The sequence below is a fragment of the Callospermophilus lateralis genome, chromosome 10, assembly GCF_048772815.1.
Source record: "Callospermophilus lateralis isolate mCalLat2 chromosome 10, mCalLat2.hap1, whole genome shotgun sequence".
Classification (NCBI taxonomy): Eukaryota; Metazoa; Chordata; class Mammalia; order Rodentia; family Sciuridae; genus Callospermophilus; species Callospermophilus lateralis.
In genome coordinates, this window is record NC_135314.1 from 125,622,961 (window position 1) to 125,640,630 (window position 17,670).

The window sequence follows — 17,670 nt, forward strand, 5'->3', positions numbered from 1 at the left end:
GACTAGCAAACCCCAGAAGCGGGGACAACGTAGGGCGGGAACCCGCTCTTCAAGTTAGGGCGTCCCAAGAACCCTTCGCTCAGCCGGGGCGCTTTAAACCCCTACGCCCATTGCCCCGCCGCGTCCCGCACCGAGCCGGCCGCGCGTGCGTACGCGCTCCCGGGGCGGCGGCGGCGCGCACGGATGCGCCTCCGCGAGCAGCCCCCCGAAGTGGACGATGCCGCGCGGCGGCGCGCTCCGGCAGTCTGAAGCGGTGGCTGGCTGCCACGGGCCGGCGGCGCGATGAGCTGGGCGGCCGCCCCCGGCTCGGGGCTGTGAGGGGCTCGGAGCCGGGGGTGGGCGACGGCGCGGCGGGCGGCCGAGGCTCTTTCTCGGCGGCGGCGGCGGCGGCGGCCATGCGCGGGGCGGCGCGGCTGGGGCTGCTGGGCCGGGGCCGCCTCCCGGGGGCCCGCGGCCTGAGGGCCCCGCCGCCGCCGCTGCTCCTGTTAGCGCTGCTGCCGCTACTGCCCGCGCCCGGTGCCGCCGCCGCCCCGGCCCCGCGGCCCCCCGCGCTGCCGTCTGTGGCCGCGGGGCCCAGCGTGAGCCTTTACCTGAGCGAGGATGAGGTGCGCCGGCTGATCGGTGAGTGGGGCCGCCCGGGCCGGGGTGGGCACGTCGCGCGGCTTCCGGTCCCCTCCCCGCCCCAGCGCTCGCTAGCCCCTGGCAGGGCCGGGGTCTCCTCGGGGTCCCGGGACCCCGGCCTCCGCCTGCCGTGCTGGCCTGGAGGTGTGGTCCCTTCCTGGCCCCCGCCGGGGCAACCTCCCGGCCTCCCCCTTCGCCTTTGCTGCTCGACCGCCCTGGGGACCCCGGGCTGCCGCCAGAGCCCCGGATCCAGCCCGTTCCATCCTCCTGCAGCCCTTCATTGCCCCTGGCTCTCTGGAGTCCGGCGTCGGAACGTCTTTTATTCCCGACCGAGCGAAGTTGCCTTAAAGTGTGTGTCACTCGAGGGCCCTGGAGTTCGGGATACTTGGAAGTTCGCTTTTCAGACCAAACTGGCAAACCATTGGCTTAGGTTTTGATATCCCAGTAGGCCACGCTGTTTGCTCATACTTTCTGCTAACATACTTTTACAAAATGAATAAATAAATGCATGGATAAATAAAAGGGAGGGGAAGGTGGCACGAAATATGTCAGCCTCCAAATCTTGAAACCGATAAGAATATTTTTAAAGAGTAGGTGAATCGCCAGGTAGCAGATCTTTTCGCTTCTGCAGTATCCTTTTGGTGTTGGGTTCATTGGAGTTTGGACTGATCTGCCTTTCCAGGCCACTCGCCTGCTTTGAATACTTTGAAGGGAAAGGAGAACTTGGCTTTGTGTCGATTGGTGATTTTATTTACCTACTTAGCTTTGTTGTTTGGGGAATTACTTTGGAAAAAAACTGATGCTGTTCTCCAGTTGAGACTTTGTAGATTCTAGAAATACCCCTTGGAGGAAGATCTGGCCCCCGATGGAGTATGATATTTGCAGATACCTAGACTTAGCTTTCTTTTGTGTGTTGTGGCAATCCCTTCAGTTTGTCTCTGGGTGTGGTGCTTCTGAGTGTTTGAGGGGAAAGTTTTAAGTATCCATTATCCGTCAGTTTTATTTTAGTGTTTTTTTTTTTGTTTTTTTTTTTTTTAAGGTTAGAGTACTTTCTTGAGGTCTGTTGAGATCAACTCAGAATTGAAATGAGGTTGCTTTTAGCAGATGGTTTAGACATTGTTACATGTATGGGTTTGTAGCCTTTAATCAAATAATAATTTTGTTCGGTTCTTAATCCTCATTTTAGTCCACCTGAACTAGCTAAATTTAGTCTAACTGAACTAAAACTGCAAATTCGGTTAGTCCTGGAACATGAGACTAAGGCTGAGGAAAAATAATGAATGCTTGTAAGTCAACTCATATCATATTAATTAAAAATATTAATGTTATGCGTGCTTTTGTAAAGCTTTTTTTTTTTTTTAAATAAAATATATAATTTGTGACTTACTTTACATGTGTTTCTTCTCCCCTCCCAACCAAGGATAGAGGTAGGGGACAGAAAACTAGAGGCTGACATTGATTGAGTGTTTATATGTATCTGCCTCTACATACTTTATTTAAGGAATTTAAATAACTTGCTCAAGGTAACACTGTTTGTTTTTTGTATGTGGGTGTAAAAAACTTAGGTGCAGATGAAGTTTTATTGAATGAAATGAAGATACACTTATATAGAAGTTTGTGGAATGGTGGAAAATAAATAATTGCTAATTAGTATTTGAAATGATATAAATTTGTAAACCCAATTTTTGTATTTGTAGCAGAGGAAGCTCCTGATTGATGAGTATCCAGTAGCAGTATTTTCTCTAGTGTAAATTGAACTGATCTGTTACAGTGTTTCTAAACTCTTCATCTTGTCAGATTTAGATCTCTTCTTTCTGTCCCCATCTCCTTCTTACAGTCTACCTTAAAATAATTTCTTGGCTCCTCTTTGACAGAGAAGAGCAAGTGAGATGTATATCTGATCTCCTGAGTTATCAGAATACATATAATATTTTTGTGCCATATTTTTGAATTGTTATGGGTTAAATGTCTTCTAAATACTGGTATGCAAACTACCCATGATTTTACAGTATTTCTAAGGAAATGAGTTTAGAATTCCAAATAAGAAACTTACAAGTTAGGTTGATAGTGACAGTTACCAGTTTGTAATTGAACTAATTGTACTTGGTATGAGAATAAGTTGTTTTAATCCAATTATTATGTGTACATAGGTTTCTAAAAAATCGAATTGAGGCTTAAAACAAAAACAATAATAATCTCTTGCCGTTGGCTTTTTTATCCTCCAGGCCCTACTTTCCAGTGGTTGCTGCCATCTTAGCTAGTTTTTGTTTATTTTTCCCTTGTTTTTTACTTTCATATTTCTAAATCAGTGTAGAGTAAGCATTTGACTTCCTAATATCATAACTGATTTCTTATACTCTTTTTACCCCTAAACTCTCCAGTGTAATTTTTTTGTAAAACCAGAAGTTAGTATATATGATTATGTACATATATATGTTGCTTACTTCTGAGTTAAATAGGGACTTATGATTCAGTTTTTCTGCATGTTGTTTTTACCCAGAGCAAGTTGTGTTTTAAACTTTCTGATTAGTGTTGTATATCTATGCATGAATTCCCTCAAGTACCCCAAGAAACATGCTAAATGCCTTTTGATCTCCCCTGCCCTCCTCCTAGGTAGGCACATCTAGACATCTGTTAGTTCCACTGGATTTATAGACTTCTTGGTCTGGAGCCTTCCATCCTCTTGCCTCAGTCTGGACAGAGGACTTCCTGTCCCTTCTCGCCTGTCTTGAACCTCCTGTCTTCCTTTTTCTTGGTTTGCTTTTTTTTTTTTGGCTAATATGTATTCTCAGTAGCATCCTAAGAAGGGGTACATGGGAGATAAATTATTTGAGGCCTTGAATGTCTGAAGGCGTTCATCTTATCCTCAGTTTTTAAACGATTTGGCCGAATTTAAAATATTAGGTTGAAAATAAATTTTCTTTACAATTTTATTCATATTTTCACTCTGTTTGCTGTCTTAAGTGTTTCACATAAAAAGTCTAAAGCCAGCCTTCCCCCCCACCCCCCACCCCCCCATGGTTTTTTGAAGTTCATGGTCTTTCTGGCTGGCATTCTAAAGTTTTGAAGCTTGCGTGTGGTTTGTGTGTTTCTTTTGTCTTTGTGGGTCTTTTAATCTGGACTCATATTCTTCAGTTTTCAGAAATACCTGTTCCTTGTTTTATAATCTACCTTTATCTGTTTTTCTTTTAGAGACTTCTCTTAGTTTGGTTATTGAATCCCCTAAAATCAAGCTTCCTTTCTGCCTATAATTTATTTCTTTATAATGAAAGGAGTGTACAGGGGAGGATTTCTCAATTTTATAAGTTTTCATTTTTAAAATGTTAATGATTGTATTTTCAAATTTAAGGCTTTTTGTTCTTTATTGCCATTTTGTTGCATCTTATTTTATGGGTGTATCACTTTTATTTATATCTGAGGTGTGTATGTATTGTTTTCCCTTTTTATCTTTATGCTTAATATACTTTTAGTATTTTTTTGCTTTCTCCACTGTGCCTGATCATTTTAGGGTATTTTTCTTTATTTGTGTAGATCACAAATAACTGGTGATTCTTGACTCTGTGTAATGAAGAATAAGATGTTGAGAAGTTGATTGGGAAAGAGAGCACATCTGTGCTGGTGATATGATGACTTCCTTTGGTGTGTGAATAGACTTTTCATTGGGAATCTGCCTCAATATCAGTACCTTTATCTTCTTTGGCATTAGTCAATTTCTGCAGAGAACAAACTGCCAGACTCCTGTATCTGATGTGCTTAGTGATACACTGGCTACCAGGGTTTCAGTTGGGTGTCATCCTTCAGATTGTAAACTTTTACTTTTGGTTATAGTTTTCCTGCCTCTGTGATTCAGCTTTCTCAGAAAACACTTCAGGTGTCCTGCTGAACCTGTGCATCCAACTTTTTTGAGTCCTTGCTGTGGCTCCTATCTTGTCAGGCCTGAGCTTCAGGTCATTCAGGTCAATCTTTGGGACTTACTCCCTTGGTGTCTCCATGGCTGAGCCCCCTTCTCAGGGGACCAGGGGCAGTGACCACTCTGTCTAACTTCTTTCCATCTTGCAAAGTTTGTTGAAATGTATGCCCAGTTGTCTCTCCTATTTGTCCTTGTGGTTTGATGTCATTGTGATTCCTTTACCATCATTTCAGAAGAGTTTTGGAAGGAAACAGGGTTAAAAGCTGTGGTCATTCTGCAGTGTGTAAAATGGCAGTTAAGCTTGGACTTTATTGATGAGAATGTGCAGCATTGTATTAAAAGTAGCAATGGTGTTTGCAGTAGTAGTTGACAGTGCTATTGATGTGTGGTAGTGTTTTGCCTGTGTCAGACATAAAACTAATCCTTGTGTTAGGTATACACTATTATTCCTATTTTCTAGATGAATGTCTGAGTTTGTGCCACTGTAACAAAATATCATAGAGTAAGAGGCTTTTAAACAATAGAATGTTGTGTCATGGTTCCCCCCCCCCCCCCCTTTGGAGGCTGCAAAGTCCAAGATCTAAGCCCTGGTAGATAAAGTACTGCTGAGGGCCTGCCTTCTTGTTCGTGGACAGCCCTTCTTGCTGTGTTCCTGACATAATGAAAGGGTCAGATGAGCCCCGTGGGGCCTTTTTTATAAGGGTACTCCTTTTGCTCATACTATCACTTGGGGAATTTTAGCATATGAATTTGAAGATCATACAAAGATTCAGATCATAGCAATGAGGAAACAGACTTCGAGTGGGTCTGTAACTAGCCTGATTCTTTGGTAGTAGGCCATGCAGTACTGATGGAAGTTCACCTATTTTGAAGACTTCTAGAACTTTAGGAACTTTTTTTTTTTTTTAATCTCTTAGTGACTTTCCTGTGTCCCTAGGCCCTGCTTTATTGCTGTTATTTACTGTTCTTAATGGATTGCAAAGTAGGTTTCCACTTAGCTATTTAATGATTCAGGGTCTTTTGGACAGTGGGTAGAGATCCAGACCTTGATTCAGTCTTGCCTGAGACTGAAATCCATACTGCTTCCTGGTCAGATCTGTAGGAACTATAGTTAACCAAAGACTCAAGGAGTTGGATCTGAAAGCTGCCACATGTGCTTATTTGTGGTCTTGATAATTATCTGGGTCTTCCCATGTTCTCTATCTAATTGATAATTTTGATACCGAGTTTCACCCTAGCTGGGACAATGCCAGAGATTTGGGAATAAAATGCTGGTGGGTGGGAGGTGTGACCTAAATTGGTCTTTGCAACCCTGGTGGTGATAATAGGGGATTTGTGGTTGATTGGGGTCAGGGAGACTTCTGGGAAGACTCCTCACCAGTTAGAAATTCACTTTGAGTGACTTGCATCTTCTTTTAAAAATAAGTATACCTTCTAAAAAAGTGAAGTTTGTTCACATCTATTTAAAATCAGCTCATATATCATTGCTCCCCATAACAGTACAGAAAAAATATTTGAAGCCAGATCATGTATCATTTGTGGTAGAAAATTATGATAAAATTAATAGTTTTCTTTTTGAGAATTTTGTAGGGGGTACCAATTGTTATATCTACATCTTTACACGGTGTTAAGAATTATATTGCTGATTGATAGAAATTTTAAATATTTTTGCAGGAATGATAACTTTTGAGAAAGGCAATGGAGGGAAGGTGTCGCAGAAAAGGAAACATTGAGAGGCAGAAGAGAGGAGCACTTCATGCCATGTAGAGGAAATGGCATGAACAAGGGCATAGAAGTAGGGAAGCAGATTTGTGAAGTCCAAGGAGTGAGATAAGAAAAATTTGCAAAGCCTGGGAGTGGCAGAATATAAAGCCACAAGTAAAACGTAAAGATAGATTGAGGTTGAATTAGGAATTTGAATTTTATCTAATAGGGAATGAGAAACTGTTGAAGAATTTAGAAAAGGAGAGTGCATTGGCAGTATTGAGTTATAGAATTGATAACTTTGGTCCAAGTGACATGGTGCCTTGGAGACCGAAAAGCTGGATGGGGAAATGGGATAGTCAGCCTTGAGATGGTAAATGGGATCAATTGGGGCAGTCAGAGCTAAAGACAAGGGAAGGGTCACAGAAGAATCCAGGTTTCAGATTTGAGCACCTGAACTAAAGGACTCTTTCCTCTTGGGAGAAATGGTCGAGAGAAAGAAAAATGAGATGAGCCATGTGTTCCTGTCCTCCCAGCACTTCTGTTTCTTCAGATATCAGGCCAAGTATTTGGTGAAGGAGGGAGTTCTCTCTGCTGGTGTACTGGCATAATCTGACATAGAACACAGATCCTAAAAGATGGGATGGGGGCATGTTGGTGGAAGTGGATTAGCACCCAGCAGCAAACCCTTAACCCTGGGCATTTTGGGTAGGACTGTTGGTATTGACGCAGTATTAATTTGAGTCCATGTGTTCTTCATTGGGAGAGTAGGGATGAGACATTGTGCAATTGTGGGTTTGAGGTTTTTTGATTTTTTTTTCTTTTTACACATGTGGGGGAGAATTCTATCCAATTGTGAATTATGGCTAAACCTGTCCCTTGTGAGTCACATCCTGAGTTGACAAATGAGTCAGTTTTGAAGGTCCTGCCTAAAATGCTGTCTGGGTTTTAAGGATCACTGGAGGAACAAATGAAATGTGTGTATTTATTCCAGCACTCCAAATTGGAAAGTTTTATGGCATTACTTTTAGGGATTTGATGCAGTTACGCCAGTGTTCTGAAAAATCTTTTCGAAGATATTTCCTAAAACAAAATAAAAACTTGTACATTAAACAGAACTGGTAGTTACTCTGAAATTATATTAAAAGGATACTTTTTTTGTGTTATTCATGTTAATGTAAATCAAGTGTAATATTTTCAAATCAAAATGTTACTAACCAGCTTTCATTTGTGTAGGATTGCTTAAAATGTTATGTGCCCAAACAAATGTATATTGCTGAATTACATAATAAATGCTTACTGAATTGTTAATTTGGTGTTCCCTCCAATGATACTGCTGAGTGAATTTCATAGGTGCTATTCTCATTCTTTTTTTTTAATTTTTAAATTTTTTATTCTGATTCGTTATATATGACAGGAATGCATTACAATTCATATTACACATATAGAGCACAATTTTTCATATTTCTGGTTGTACACAAAGTATATTTCACACCATTCGTGTCTTCATACATGTACTTTGGATAATGATGTCCATCTCATTCCACTATTATTTCTACCCCCATGCCCCCTCCCTTACTCTTCCATCCCTTTACCCTATCTAGAGTTCATCATGGTCTCCCTCCCTACCCCACTATGAAATAGCCTGATACTGGTTGTTTTAATGAATTATAGTAATAGCCATTATTTATCACGTGGTTAGTATGTGCCCAATACTTTTAAAACACTTCATGAACTAGATTTCTTTTTATAGTCATGTTTGTTGAGATATACTTTATATATGGTAAAATTTGCCCTATTTAGTTTTATAGTTATATGAATCTTGACAACACAAATATAAAAAATGACTCTCTCTATATAGGTATAGATATAGATATATAGTACTACAGTCAAGACACAGAACATGTTACCTTGGTCTCCTTTACTTCTTTTTTTTAAACAAATAAGATAAATTAATTGTAATATATTTTCATTTATCCCAATGCATTACCAACATAATTTGCAAAGAAAATAATTGTTAGTAAGATATTTCATGTTCATTTTGTTTGTCCTAGTAATTCTTTGGAATCTAATGACTGTTTAACACTTAGCACACCTCTATTTAGATTAGACACATTTCAAATACTCAGTAGCCTCATGTAACCAATGGCTGCCATATTGGCTCCTTTCTCCATCTTTTACCTTTTGGTGAGACATATGCTGTAGGTTGCATGATAAGTCCCCTTGTTATGTGGTTTCTTGTTGAGTTCTGTCGAAAGGGACACCAAAGAGATGAACTTAGAATATACAAGAGTAGAGTGAGGGGCTTTATTCCTCCCTATAAGATTCTATTAGACTGTGAGTTGGTTTCATCATGCTTTTGGTGGGAATAACTTCAGTTAGGTCACCTTCTCCTACAAGGTTTTCATAATGGCTTTCTCTTTTTTCACCTCCTACCTGTCCCAAGTCTACAGAAGGAAAGGTGCTTCACAAAATTTGTTGGTTTCCCTCAACCTTGCCCTTACCTTTATAATTACCTTATTAAACAATTTTTCCTGATTGATCTTTTTCATCCTTGAATAATATACATCATCTCATATCACAGGCAATATATATACACATACCAGGTTAATTATATATTAAAATATAACATATAAAATGCTAAAACTTTTAAGGAAAATATTTGTGTAACTTTATGAAGAGAAATGGAAAACAAAAAAAATACAAAATAAACAAAGACCTGAAAAATTAGATGACTTAGTAGTTAAATTTTTATGTGTAAAAATTTATCAAAAAGGGGTGAAAGACACATGAATTGTACTGCTGGTCATTTTTGTTTACTTTTGGTATTTAGCTTGACTTGGTTTCTACTTTGGTTGACTTTTCCTTTATTGTAGTTCTTCTCTTTGCATATTTTCATTGTTGTTTTTCATTTCCTCCTTGTGAAATATTTTGCCAAGAATGTTCTGTAGTGTAGGCTTTCTTACTGTAAATTCTTTTAGCTTTTGTTTATCATGGAAGGTTTTTATTTCATCATCAAATTTGAAGCTTAATTTTTGCTGGATATAAATTCTTGTTTGGCGTCCATTATCTTTTAGAGCTTGGTATATGTTGTTCCAGGATCTCCTGGCTTTGAGAGTCTGGGTTGAAAAAATCTGCTGAGATCCGTATTGGTCTTCCTTTATAGGTAATCTGATTTTTCTCTCTTGCAGCCTTTAAAATTCTATCCTTATTTTGTATTCTAGGCATTTTCATTATAATGTGTCTTGGTGTAGATCTTTTGTAATTTTATATATTTGGTGACATATAGACCTTTTGTATTTGATTTTCCCATTCATTCCTCATGCTTGGGAAATTTTCTGATATTATTTCATTGAAGAGATTGTGCATTTCTTTGATTTGAATCTCTGAATCTTCCTCTATCTCAATAAATCTTAAATTTGGTCTTTTGGAGGTATCCCATAATGCTTGGATATTCTGTTCATGGTTTCTTACCATCTTCACTGTGAGGTCAACTGTATTTTCAAGATTGTGTATTTTGTCTTCATTGTCTGAGGTCCTGACTTCCAAGTGATCTAGTCTGTTGGTGATGCTATCTATTGAGTTTTTTAGTTGGCTTATTGTTTCTTTCATTTTAAGGATTTCTGTTTTTTTTTTTTTTTTTCCCAGTATCTCTTTCTCTTTCTTGAAGTAATCTCTTGCAACCTGTATTCGTTCTCTTATCTCTTTGTTGGGGTGATTGATTTTTGCCTGTATCTGCTCACTTAATTCCCAAATCATTTTAGTTATGTATACTCTGAACTCCTTCTGACATTTCACCTACTGCGCTATCTATGGATTCTATTGTTGTAGTATCTTGTTTTGTTTGGTGCATTTTCCTCCCTTGTTTTTTCATGATGTCTTTGTGTCTTCCTCTCTTGCAGTGTAGATCTGACACTGTTGTCTTATAGTGTCCCTATAATTTACTCACTTTTAAGGGAGAAATCAATATTACAGCATTCAATGTACCCAACATGCAGCCCTGTATTAGTTAGCTTCTATTTTTACATTTACAGTTTTGTTACTATAATCAGAAAGGATGAGTTCGGTTATCTTCATATAGTCAATAGGTTTGTGTAATGGTTTACAGTTTCTAATGGTAGAAGCGGGACTAGGAGGTTGGCTGAGATGTTTTTGTGGTAGGATGTGAGAATATAGAGGTATTAGATTATATGACAAGTGAGAGGGTAATCAATAAGAAGTTGACTATTAGTAGGAGAAACAAGAGACTCCCTATTCTCATTCTTATATAAATCTTTTAAAACATTTTTTAGTTGTAGATGGACACAATATCTTTATTTTTATTTATTCATTTATTTAATGTGGTGCTGAGGATCGAACCCAGGGCCTGATGCATGTGAGGCAAGCTATCTACCACTGTGCTACAACCCCAGCCCCTTATATAAATCTTATGTAGTAATGGAAAGCACACAGGTCTCACCTGGTGTGGTAGCACAAGCCTATATACCAGTAACTCAGGAGGCTGAGGTAGGAGGATCACAAGTTCAATTTAGAGCAATTTAGGGGCTGGGGATATGGCTCAAGCGGTAGCGCGCTCGCCTGGCATGCGTGCGGCCCGGGTTTGATCCTCAGCATCACATATAAACAAAGATGTTGTGTCCCCTGAAAACTAAAAAATAAATATTAAATAGAGCAATTTAGGGAGACTCTGTTTTGAAATATAAAATAAAAAAGGGCTGGGATGTAGCTCAGTTGTAAAGCACCCCAGGTTCAATACCCAGTACAAAATAAAAACAAAAATAACCAAAGAACAACAAGCTCCCTTCCCACCATAGCTCTCTATTTAGGACTAAACACATTTTGCTATATACCAGGTATTTCATATGTATTCTTTTTTTTTTTTTTTTTAAATCAGCTGTAGGAAGTAGGTTTTATTTGTTTTACAGATAAAACTGAAGCACTGGCTGGGCGCTGTGGCGCATGCCTGTGATCCCAGTGGCTTGGGAGGCTGAGACAGGAGAATCACGAGTTCAAAACCAGCTTTAGCAATGGCAAACGCTAAGCAACTCAGTGAGACCCTGTCTCTAAATAAAATACAAAATAGGGCTGGGGATGTGACTTAGTGGTCGAGTGCCACTGAGGTCAATCCCTGGTACCAAGAAACAAACAAACAAACAAACAAACAAACAAAACCAAAACCAAAAAAATGGAAGCACTGAGAAATTATAGCAAATGCTGGCGGTCTCAGATGCATGGGACTATGTGACTTCAAAGTGCATGCTTTCTTACTGTGCTGTCTTTGAAGATTAATATTAGTCTTTTTTTTTTTTTTTTTTCGTGGTGCTGGGAATTGAAACCCAGGGCCTTATGCATGCGAGGCAACACTCTACCAACTGAGCTATATTCCCAGCCCCTTAATATTAGTCTTTACCAAACCAAAATCATGAGGAATTTAAGCAAAATACGAATTCTGGGGTGTAACTTGAACAATTTGTGTATTTGATTGGAGGTGGAACTTAATTAAATCAACCTTTTGAATGCCAGGCTTAATTTATTATAAGATAGTTTTTACACATTTTACACAGTTCTGAAATTGAACTTGTCTTATAATCAATGATGAATCATCAGTTAATTGACATCTTTTTTTTTTCTTTAGTGCCATAGAAATGATATACTTTAATTAAATGAAGGTAATATTGTAGCAGGACCTTTACACAATTTACCACCTTTTTATGTGTGTTTATGTATGCCTGTCAGAACTTTCTTTCAGTTGTAAAATTGACTAGAGGAATTTAATATTTGTTAATGATAAATGGCCGTGTAGTAACGTTCTTGCAGGGATGTCATTTGCTGTATGAGATAGTGTAATTAGGTTAATAGCTTTTTTTGTGTGAAAGCCTTGGGCCCTTTCCATAGACAATGGCATGGATAGCCACATGTGTTAAGTTATGCACACTGTACCAGTGCTTCTTAGACTTTCGGGACATTGCAGGAGAGACCCACAAAAGCTGGATCTGTCACGTTTTGTATTCTGACCTCCTACATGAATTTTTAGAAACTTGAGTCCATTGAGATTCAGTCTGTTGTAATACTGTTTGGGTTTTGACAAATGCATAAGGTACTGTATCTACCATGTTATCATCAGAGTAGCTTTACCTCCCTAAAAATGCCTGTATTTATAAATACCCACTTTATATTTTAAATAAGTTTGTTTTCAAAATGTATTTATTATGGAAAATTTCGAAGATTTCAGAAGTAGAATAGTATAATGAATCTGTAGGATCCATCATTCAGCTTCAATAATGGTCAACTCAAAGCCAACTTTATTTCATTCATCTGTACTACTCCCCTCACTTTGCCTTCACTCTCCTCATCCCTTGCTTAGATTATTTCAAATAAAACGAGACATATAATTTTGTTAAAAATTCTTTTCAGTATGGTATGTCTTAATGATAGGGACTTATAAATAATTTATAGTAACCATTATTATACCTAAGGAATGGAATAATAATTTATAAATATAAAATATTTAAAAGGTTCACATTTTCCTGATTTATAAATCAATGTCTATTTAGAGACTTTTACCTGTCATGTGGATCCTCTTTTATCCCTTTCCCCCCAGTACACTGCCTACCTGCTTAATTCCCTTGGAACCAAACTTCCTTATCATGTGGTCTGCATTAGATGCTTACTCTGCCTCACACGTTTTTCCCAAATCTTAACAGGGCTGGAGTCTTCTAGATCTCAACTTTAAATGTCACTACCTCTGAGAGCTTCATTTTCCCAGGGTTGACCTCAGTGCCACTCTGTTCTATAATACCTGATACTTCCTTCTTGTTGTTTGTGTCTCCCCAGTAGGGAAGTAAGTTCTGTTTGAGACCTTTTATGTTATTCCACTCTATATCTCTAGCACCTAAAACAGGACCTGGCCGTGTGGTAGGTGTTCTGTAAAAGTTGAATGAATTAATAAATGAAAAAATGATACTTTTAATTTTTTTCAATTTCCTACCCTGTGCTGGGCTCATCATTCTCTTGATCATTTCATTGCTTTCTAAGTTATCTTAAGTGGAAATTGGGCTGGAAATTAAATTATACATGTTAATAGAAGTTTAAATAGTTTTTGATAGCTTATTTTCCTTGAAGTTGCCTAATTTTCCTGTCTCTGTTCCATTGTACCCACCTTTCTGGGTGGGTAAGGTGCATCCCATGTTAGCTTCCATAGCTCCATATCCCGTGTAGGTGGACTTGTATTAGTGCATCCATCACATTCTCTCTCCCTAACTGTACTGAGGTCATCTCAAGACTTCACACATAATAATCTCAATAGACTGTTGGTCCACACTGTGACTGAAGAATATGAAGTACTGAAAAGTGATTCTGGCAAAAGCATTTTCTAGGGCCAGGGAAATAGCTCAATAGAGTGCTTGCCTCGCATGCACAAGGCCCTGGGTTCAGTCCCCTGCACTCCCCACCCTCCCCCCCAACACACACACACACACACACACACACACAAAAAAAAAAAAAAAAAAAGCAAGAAAAAAGAAAAAGCATTTTCTAATAATTAAAAGTTGAGAAATAGACTTTCCCATCTTGTTTTTCATAAAATACCTAGCCTGCTGTAAATCCTATCCCATGTATTTTTTTTTGTCTCATACATTTTCATCTTTAGAAATTTGATATATTCTGACCTCCTATATGAATTTTTTAGAAACTTGAGTCCATTAAGATTTACTTTGTTGTAATGTTATGTGGGTTTTGGTAAATGCATAGTGTCCTGTGTTTACCACATTTTCATGTGGTAATGTATAGAGCTACATGCCCAGCCCTTTTTATTTTGAAGCAGGGTCTCACTAAGTTGCCCAGGCTGGCTTTGAATTTGCTACCTTTCTGCCTGTCTCCCAAGTAGCTGGGATTGTAGACATGTGCCACTGTGCCTGACTTTGTTTCTTTTACTTACTATTCTTGGATAAGGTTTGGGAAGCATCTTTAACATCTCTGCAGTTGTGGTACAAATGTTGTCTTTAGTAATAACATTTATCCATTTATTATACAGTTATTTATTGTTTCTACTTAACTTTTTGACCATGTAGAGTACTTGTATTTGTTGTTTCAGAGTTTCCTTATTTATTCATTCTAACGTATTTCTCTCCATATATATGTGTTTTCTTATTTCTTTGCATACCTGGTAATTTTAGACTGGGTGGCAAGCCTTGTGAATTTTACCTTGCTGAGTGCTGGATATTTTTGTATTCCAATAAATATTCTTGGGTTTTGTTCTGGGATGCAGTTAAGTCACTTGGAAACAGTTCAGTTCTTTCAGGTCTTTCTTTTAAGACTTCTTGGATGGAACAGGAATAGTGCTCATTGTAGGGCTAATTATTTCTTGTTGCTGATTCAGGACCTTTCTGTGTACTTGCCTTAATGAACTCTGAAATGTGAAATCTTCTATTCTGGCTAATAAGAATAGTTCAGAATTCTATGTGACTGCTAGGCACAGTTACCTTTTTACCTTTTTCGTGTGTGTGTGTGTGTGTGTGTGTGTGTGTGTGTGTGTGTATTTTTTTAGTTGTAGATGGACACAGTACTTTTATTTATTTAATTTTATGTGGTGCTGAGGATTGAACCCAGGGCCTTATACATGCTAGGTGGGCGCTCTACCACTGGACCGCAACCCTTGCCCCTGCCTTTTTCTTTATTGAGTAGTTTCTTATATGCTTACTGTGATTAGTACTTAGCTGAATACTGGAGGGCAGCTCTCTGCAGATTGTGAATTTCTCTTCAGATCTTTTTTCTAGTTATTTGTGCTGATAATCTAGCTTTTCTTTCTTGACTTTCCCCTTTGTCTTCTTAACTCTTCTGTGTACCTCAGTTGTAGAACTCATCTATTTGTGATCCTCTCTTTTGGTATCAATCACTGTTTTCCATTGTTCTATGTTTTAAACAAGTATTTTATATGTTTTGTCTGTTTTTGGTTATTTCACATGATAGGATAAATCTGGTCTTTGTTATTTTATCTTATGAAGTAGTAGAAATGACCAGGAATTGTATTTTTATTGTTTACATCTTCCCTAAAATTGTTTAACTCCTTAAATTATTTATTGAAGGAGAGAACCCAGTCCAATCTAAAAAAAGTGTTTAGGTTTGTATATGTGCTTGCATGTACATATAACATTCATTGGGATATAATAGATAACATGATGTGGGAAAGTATTGGATTTAGAAATCTGTATGTTTGAGTTTTCATTCCATCTCCTTCAGTTGTGTGTGGGTAGACGCATCACAAATGTTTCTAAGTTTTATTTTCTTCATGTATTAGATGGGTTGTTTTTTAGCGTACAATAGGGTTGCTGTTAGCACAGATAGTAAGTATCTATGAGAGTGCTACATAATCCTCAAAACTATTTTAATCATTGGTGGAAATTTGCATATTTTTGGATTAAAAAATGAAATTACAGGTTGTTATGTCATTTAGGTATCATTATTTGATTGATTGCCTTTAATAACAACATTTATTCGCTTTTACAATTATTTATTGAATGTATGAGAGTTATTTTAGGAACTTGAGGTCAAGATGTCACCTTTGTGGAACTAACTTCTGGCAGAGAGCTGGGTGATTAGTCTTAGAAAATAATTCAGGTAGCTTTTGAACTGGATTCCCAAGATAGCACTTTATAGTACATCCTCTTGCTGTCAGAGAGAAGTGATGTTTGTGGATTATTCCTTATGCTTTGAGTTCTTGGACATAACAGCCAACTCTAACTAATGGCTGCTGAGACTGACTGGAGGAGAGAATGTACTCCCCTTAGGACTTGGTTATGAAAGAAGTTGAATGGTGACGATGTCAAACTGAGTAAATTACTCCATCTTTGTTACAGTGCTGTGGCACACGTATAAACTTATCAAATCATTTTCTTCTTTTAGGTCAGGGACCAATGACAAGTTGGAGAATTCTGGCACTTTGGCGGGGGATGCCTCATATTTTATATTGTAATGTTAGAGATTATGGGTTTTGTTCGTTCCCTCCCTCCCTCTCTCCCTTCCTTCCTTCCTTCACTGGGGATTGAACATGGGGTCATTCTACCACTGAACTACAAGCCCAGCCCTTTGTATTTTGAAGCAGGTTCTCACTAAGTTGCTCAGGCTGAACTTGAACTTGCCTTTGTCTCCCCAGTAGCTGGGATTGTAGGCATGTGCCACTGTGCCTGACTTTATGTTTCTTTTACTTACTATTCTTGGATAAGGTTTGGGAAGCATCTTGTTAAAAGATGCATCCCCCTGCATTTGTGGTACAAATCACTTTGGGGGAAACTTTTAGGAAACTTTTTTAGTTGACATATATGTTCTTTGGATGTGAAATTTTGTTCCCTGACTGTATGTTATTGTCCAGCTCTTTATAAATTCTTAGCTATCTGCTGTAGTATTTTTAGATTGGGGAAGATATCTGTATCTATTTGAGTTATCCATGTAAAAATCTAATGACTATATTCTTGCCTTGATTCAATATATCTTATTCCAAAGGTACTAGTGGAGGAAAACCTGAGCACAGCTTTTTTTTTTTAAATTTTTTTTTTAATATTTATTTTTTAGTTATCGGCGGTGAGCACAGCTTTTGTAATGGGTTGCTTTGCATTTTCATTTTCAGGGATCACAGAATTACAGTGAAAGTTAAGTTCTGAGGTGGAATCTCGGGAGGATGGAGGAGAGGAGACCTTTAGTAAGTGGATTTTTCTACCTTGTAGTTCAGAGCATTGCCAACTAAAATTCACACCAGTGATTTATTTTTAAGTGGATATTGATTTTGACCACACATATATATATATTTTTTTAAACCACATATTTTCTTCCTGAAGTGTCACTGAAGTTAGGAAAGATGCTCAGAGACTGAAGATGGGCCAGTTTTTCTTCAGAAGGTCAGGAGTTTGCTTTTATGTCTCCTTGTAACTGATTCCTGAGCCCCTTCTCAGTATCAAAAGGGTGAGCTTGACTTCTTTCCTTGGTGGAGGCCAGTCTTAATTGGAAAGGAGACCTATTGAAAGAAAGGGTGTAAAGAGTGGGGGCATGTTGATATTGTTGATCATGCATATCTTTTTTTTCTTAAAGGCTGTCTTTAATCTTTATATTCTCTGTGTACAAATATACACTGTCAACTCAGTTCTATCAAGACACTTAATGTTGCAGGAGAAATATAAGGAAAATGCTGAACGTGGCAGAGAGAAGTTAGTGAACAGATTATTTAATATGCAGGATTATTGCTTGAACAACCATGAGGGTTGAAGACTTATTTAGTTTTTTAATTGTGGAGAAAAAAATACCCTTATCCTGTAATTAACATTTTGTAATTCCCTGTTTTAAGACTTAGTTAAATATTAAGTCTCAGCTGATTTTTTAGGTAATTTGATTATAGCTTGATTAATTAGATTTTGATGAACAATCTATTATTTATTTATTTCAGCTTA

The 17,670-nt window shown here is 38.2% G+C and overlaps 1 protein-coding gene across 2 annotated transcripts in view; it reads left to right on the plus strand.

The window, feature by feature from the left end:
• The first annotated feature begins 395 nt into the window (after positions 1–395).
• Ryk (receptor like tyrosine kinase) overlaps positions 396–17,670 on the plus strand; it is a 94,144-nt gene continuing 76,869 nt past the window's right edge. For both annotated transcript variants that reach the window (XM_076867503.2, XM_076867504.2), the window contains exon 1: positions 396–621. In XM_076867503.2, coding sequence (XP_076723618.1) covers positions 396–621 — 226 coding nt within the window. The remainder of the gene's footprint in view (positions 622–17,670) is intronic.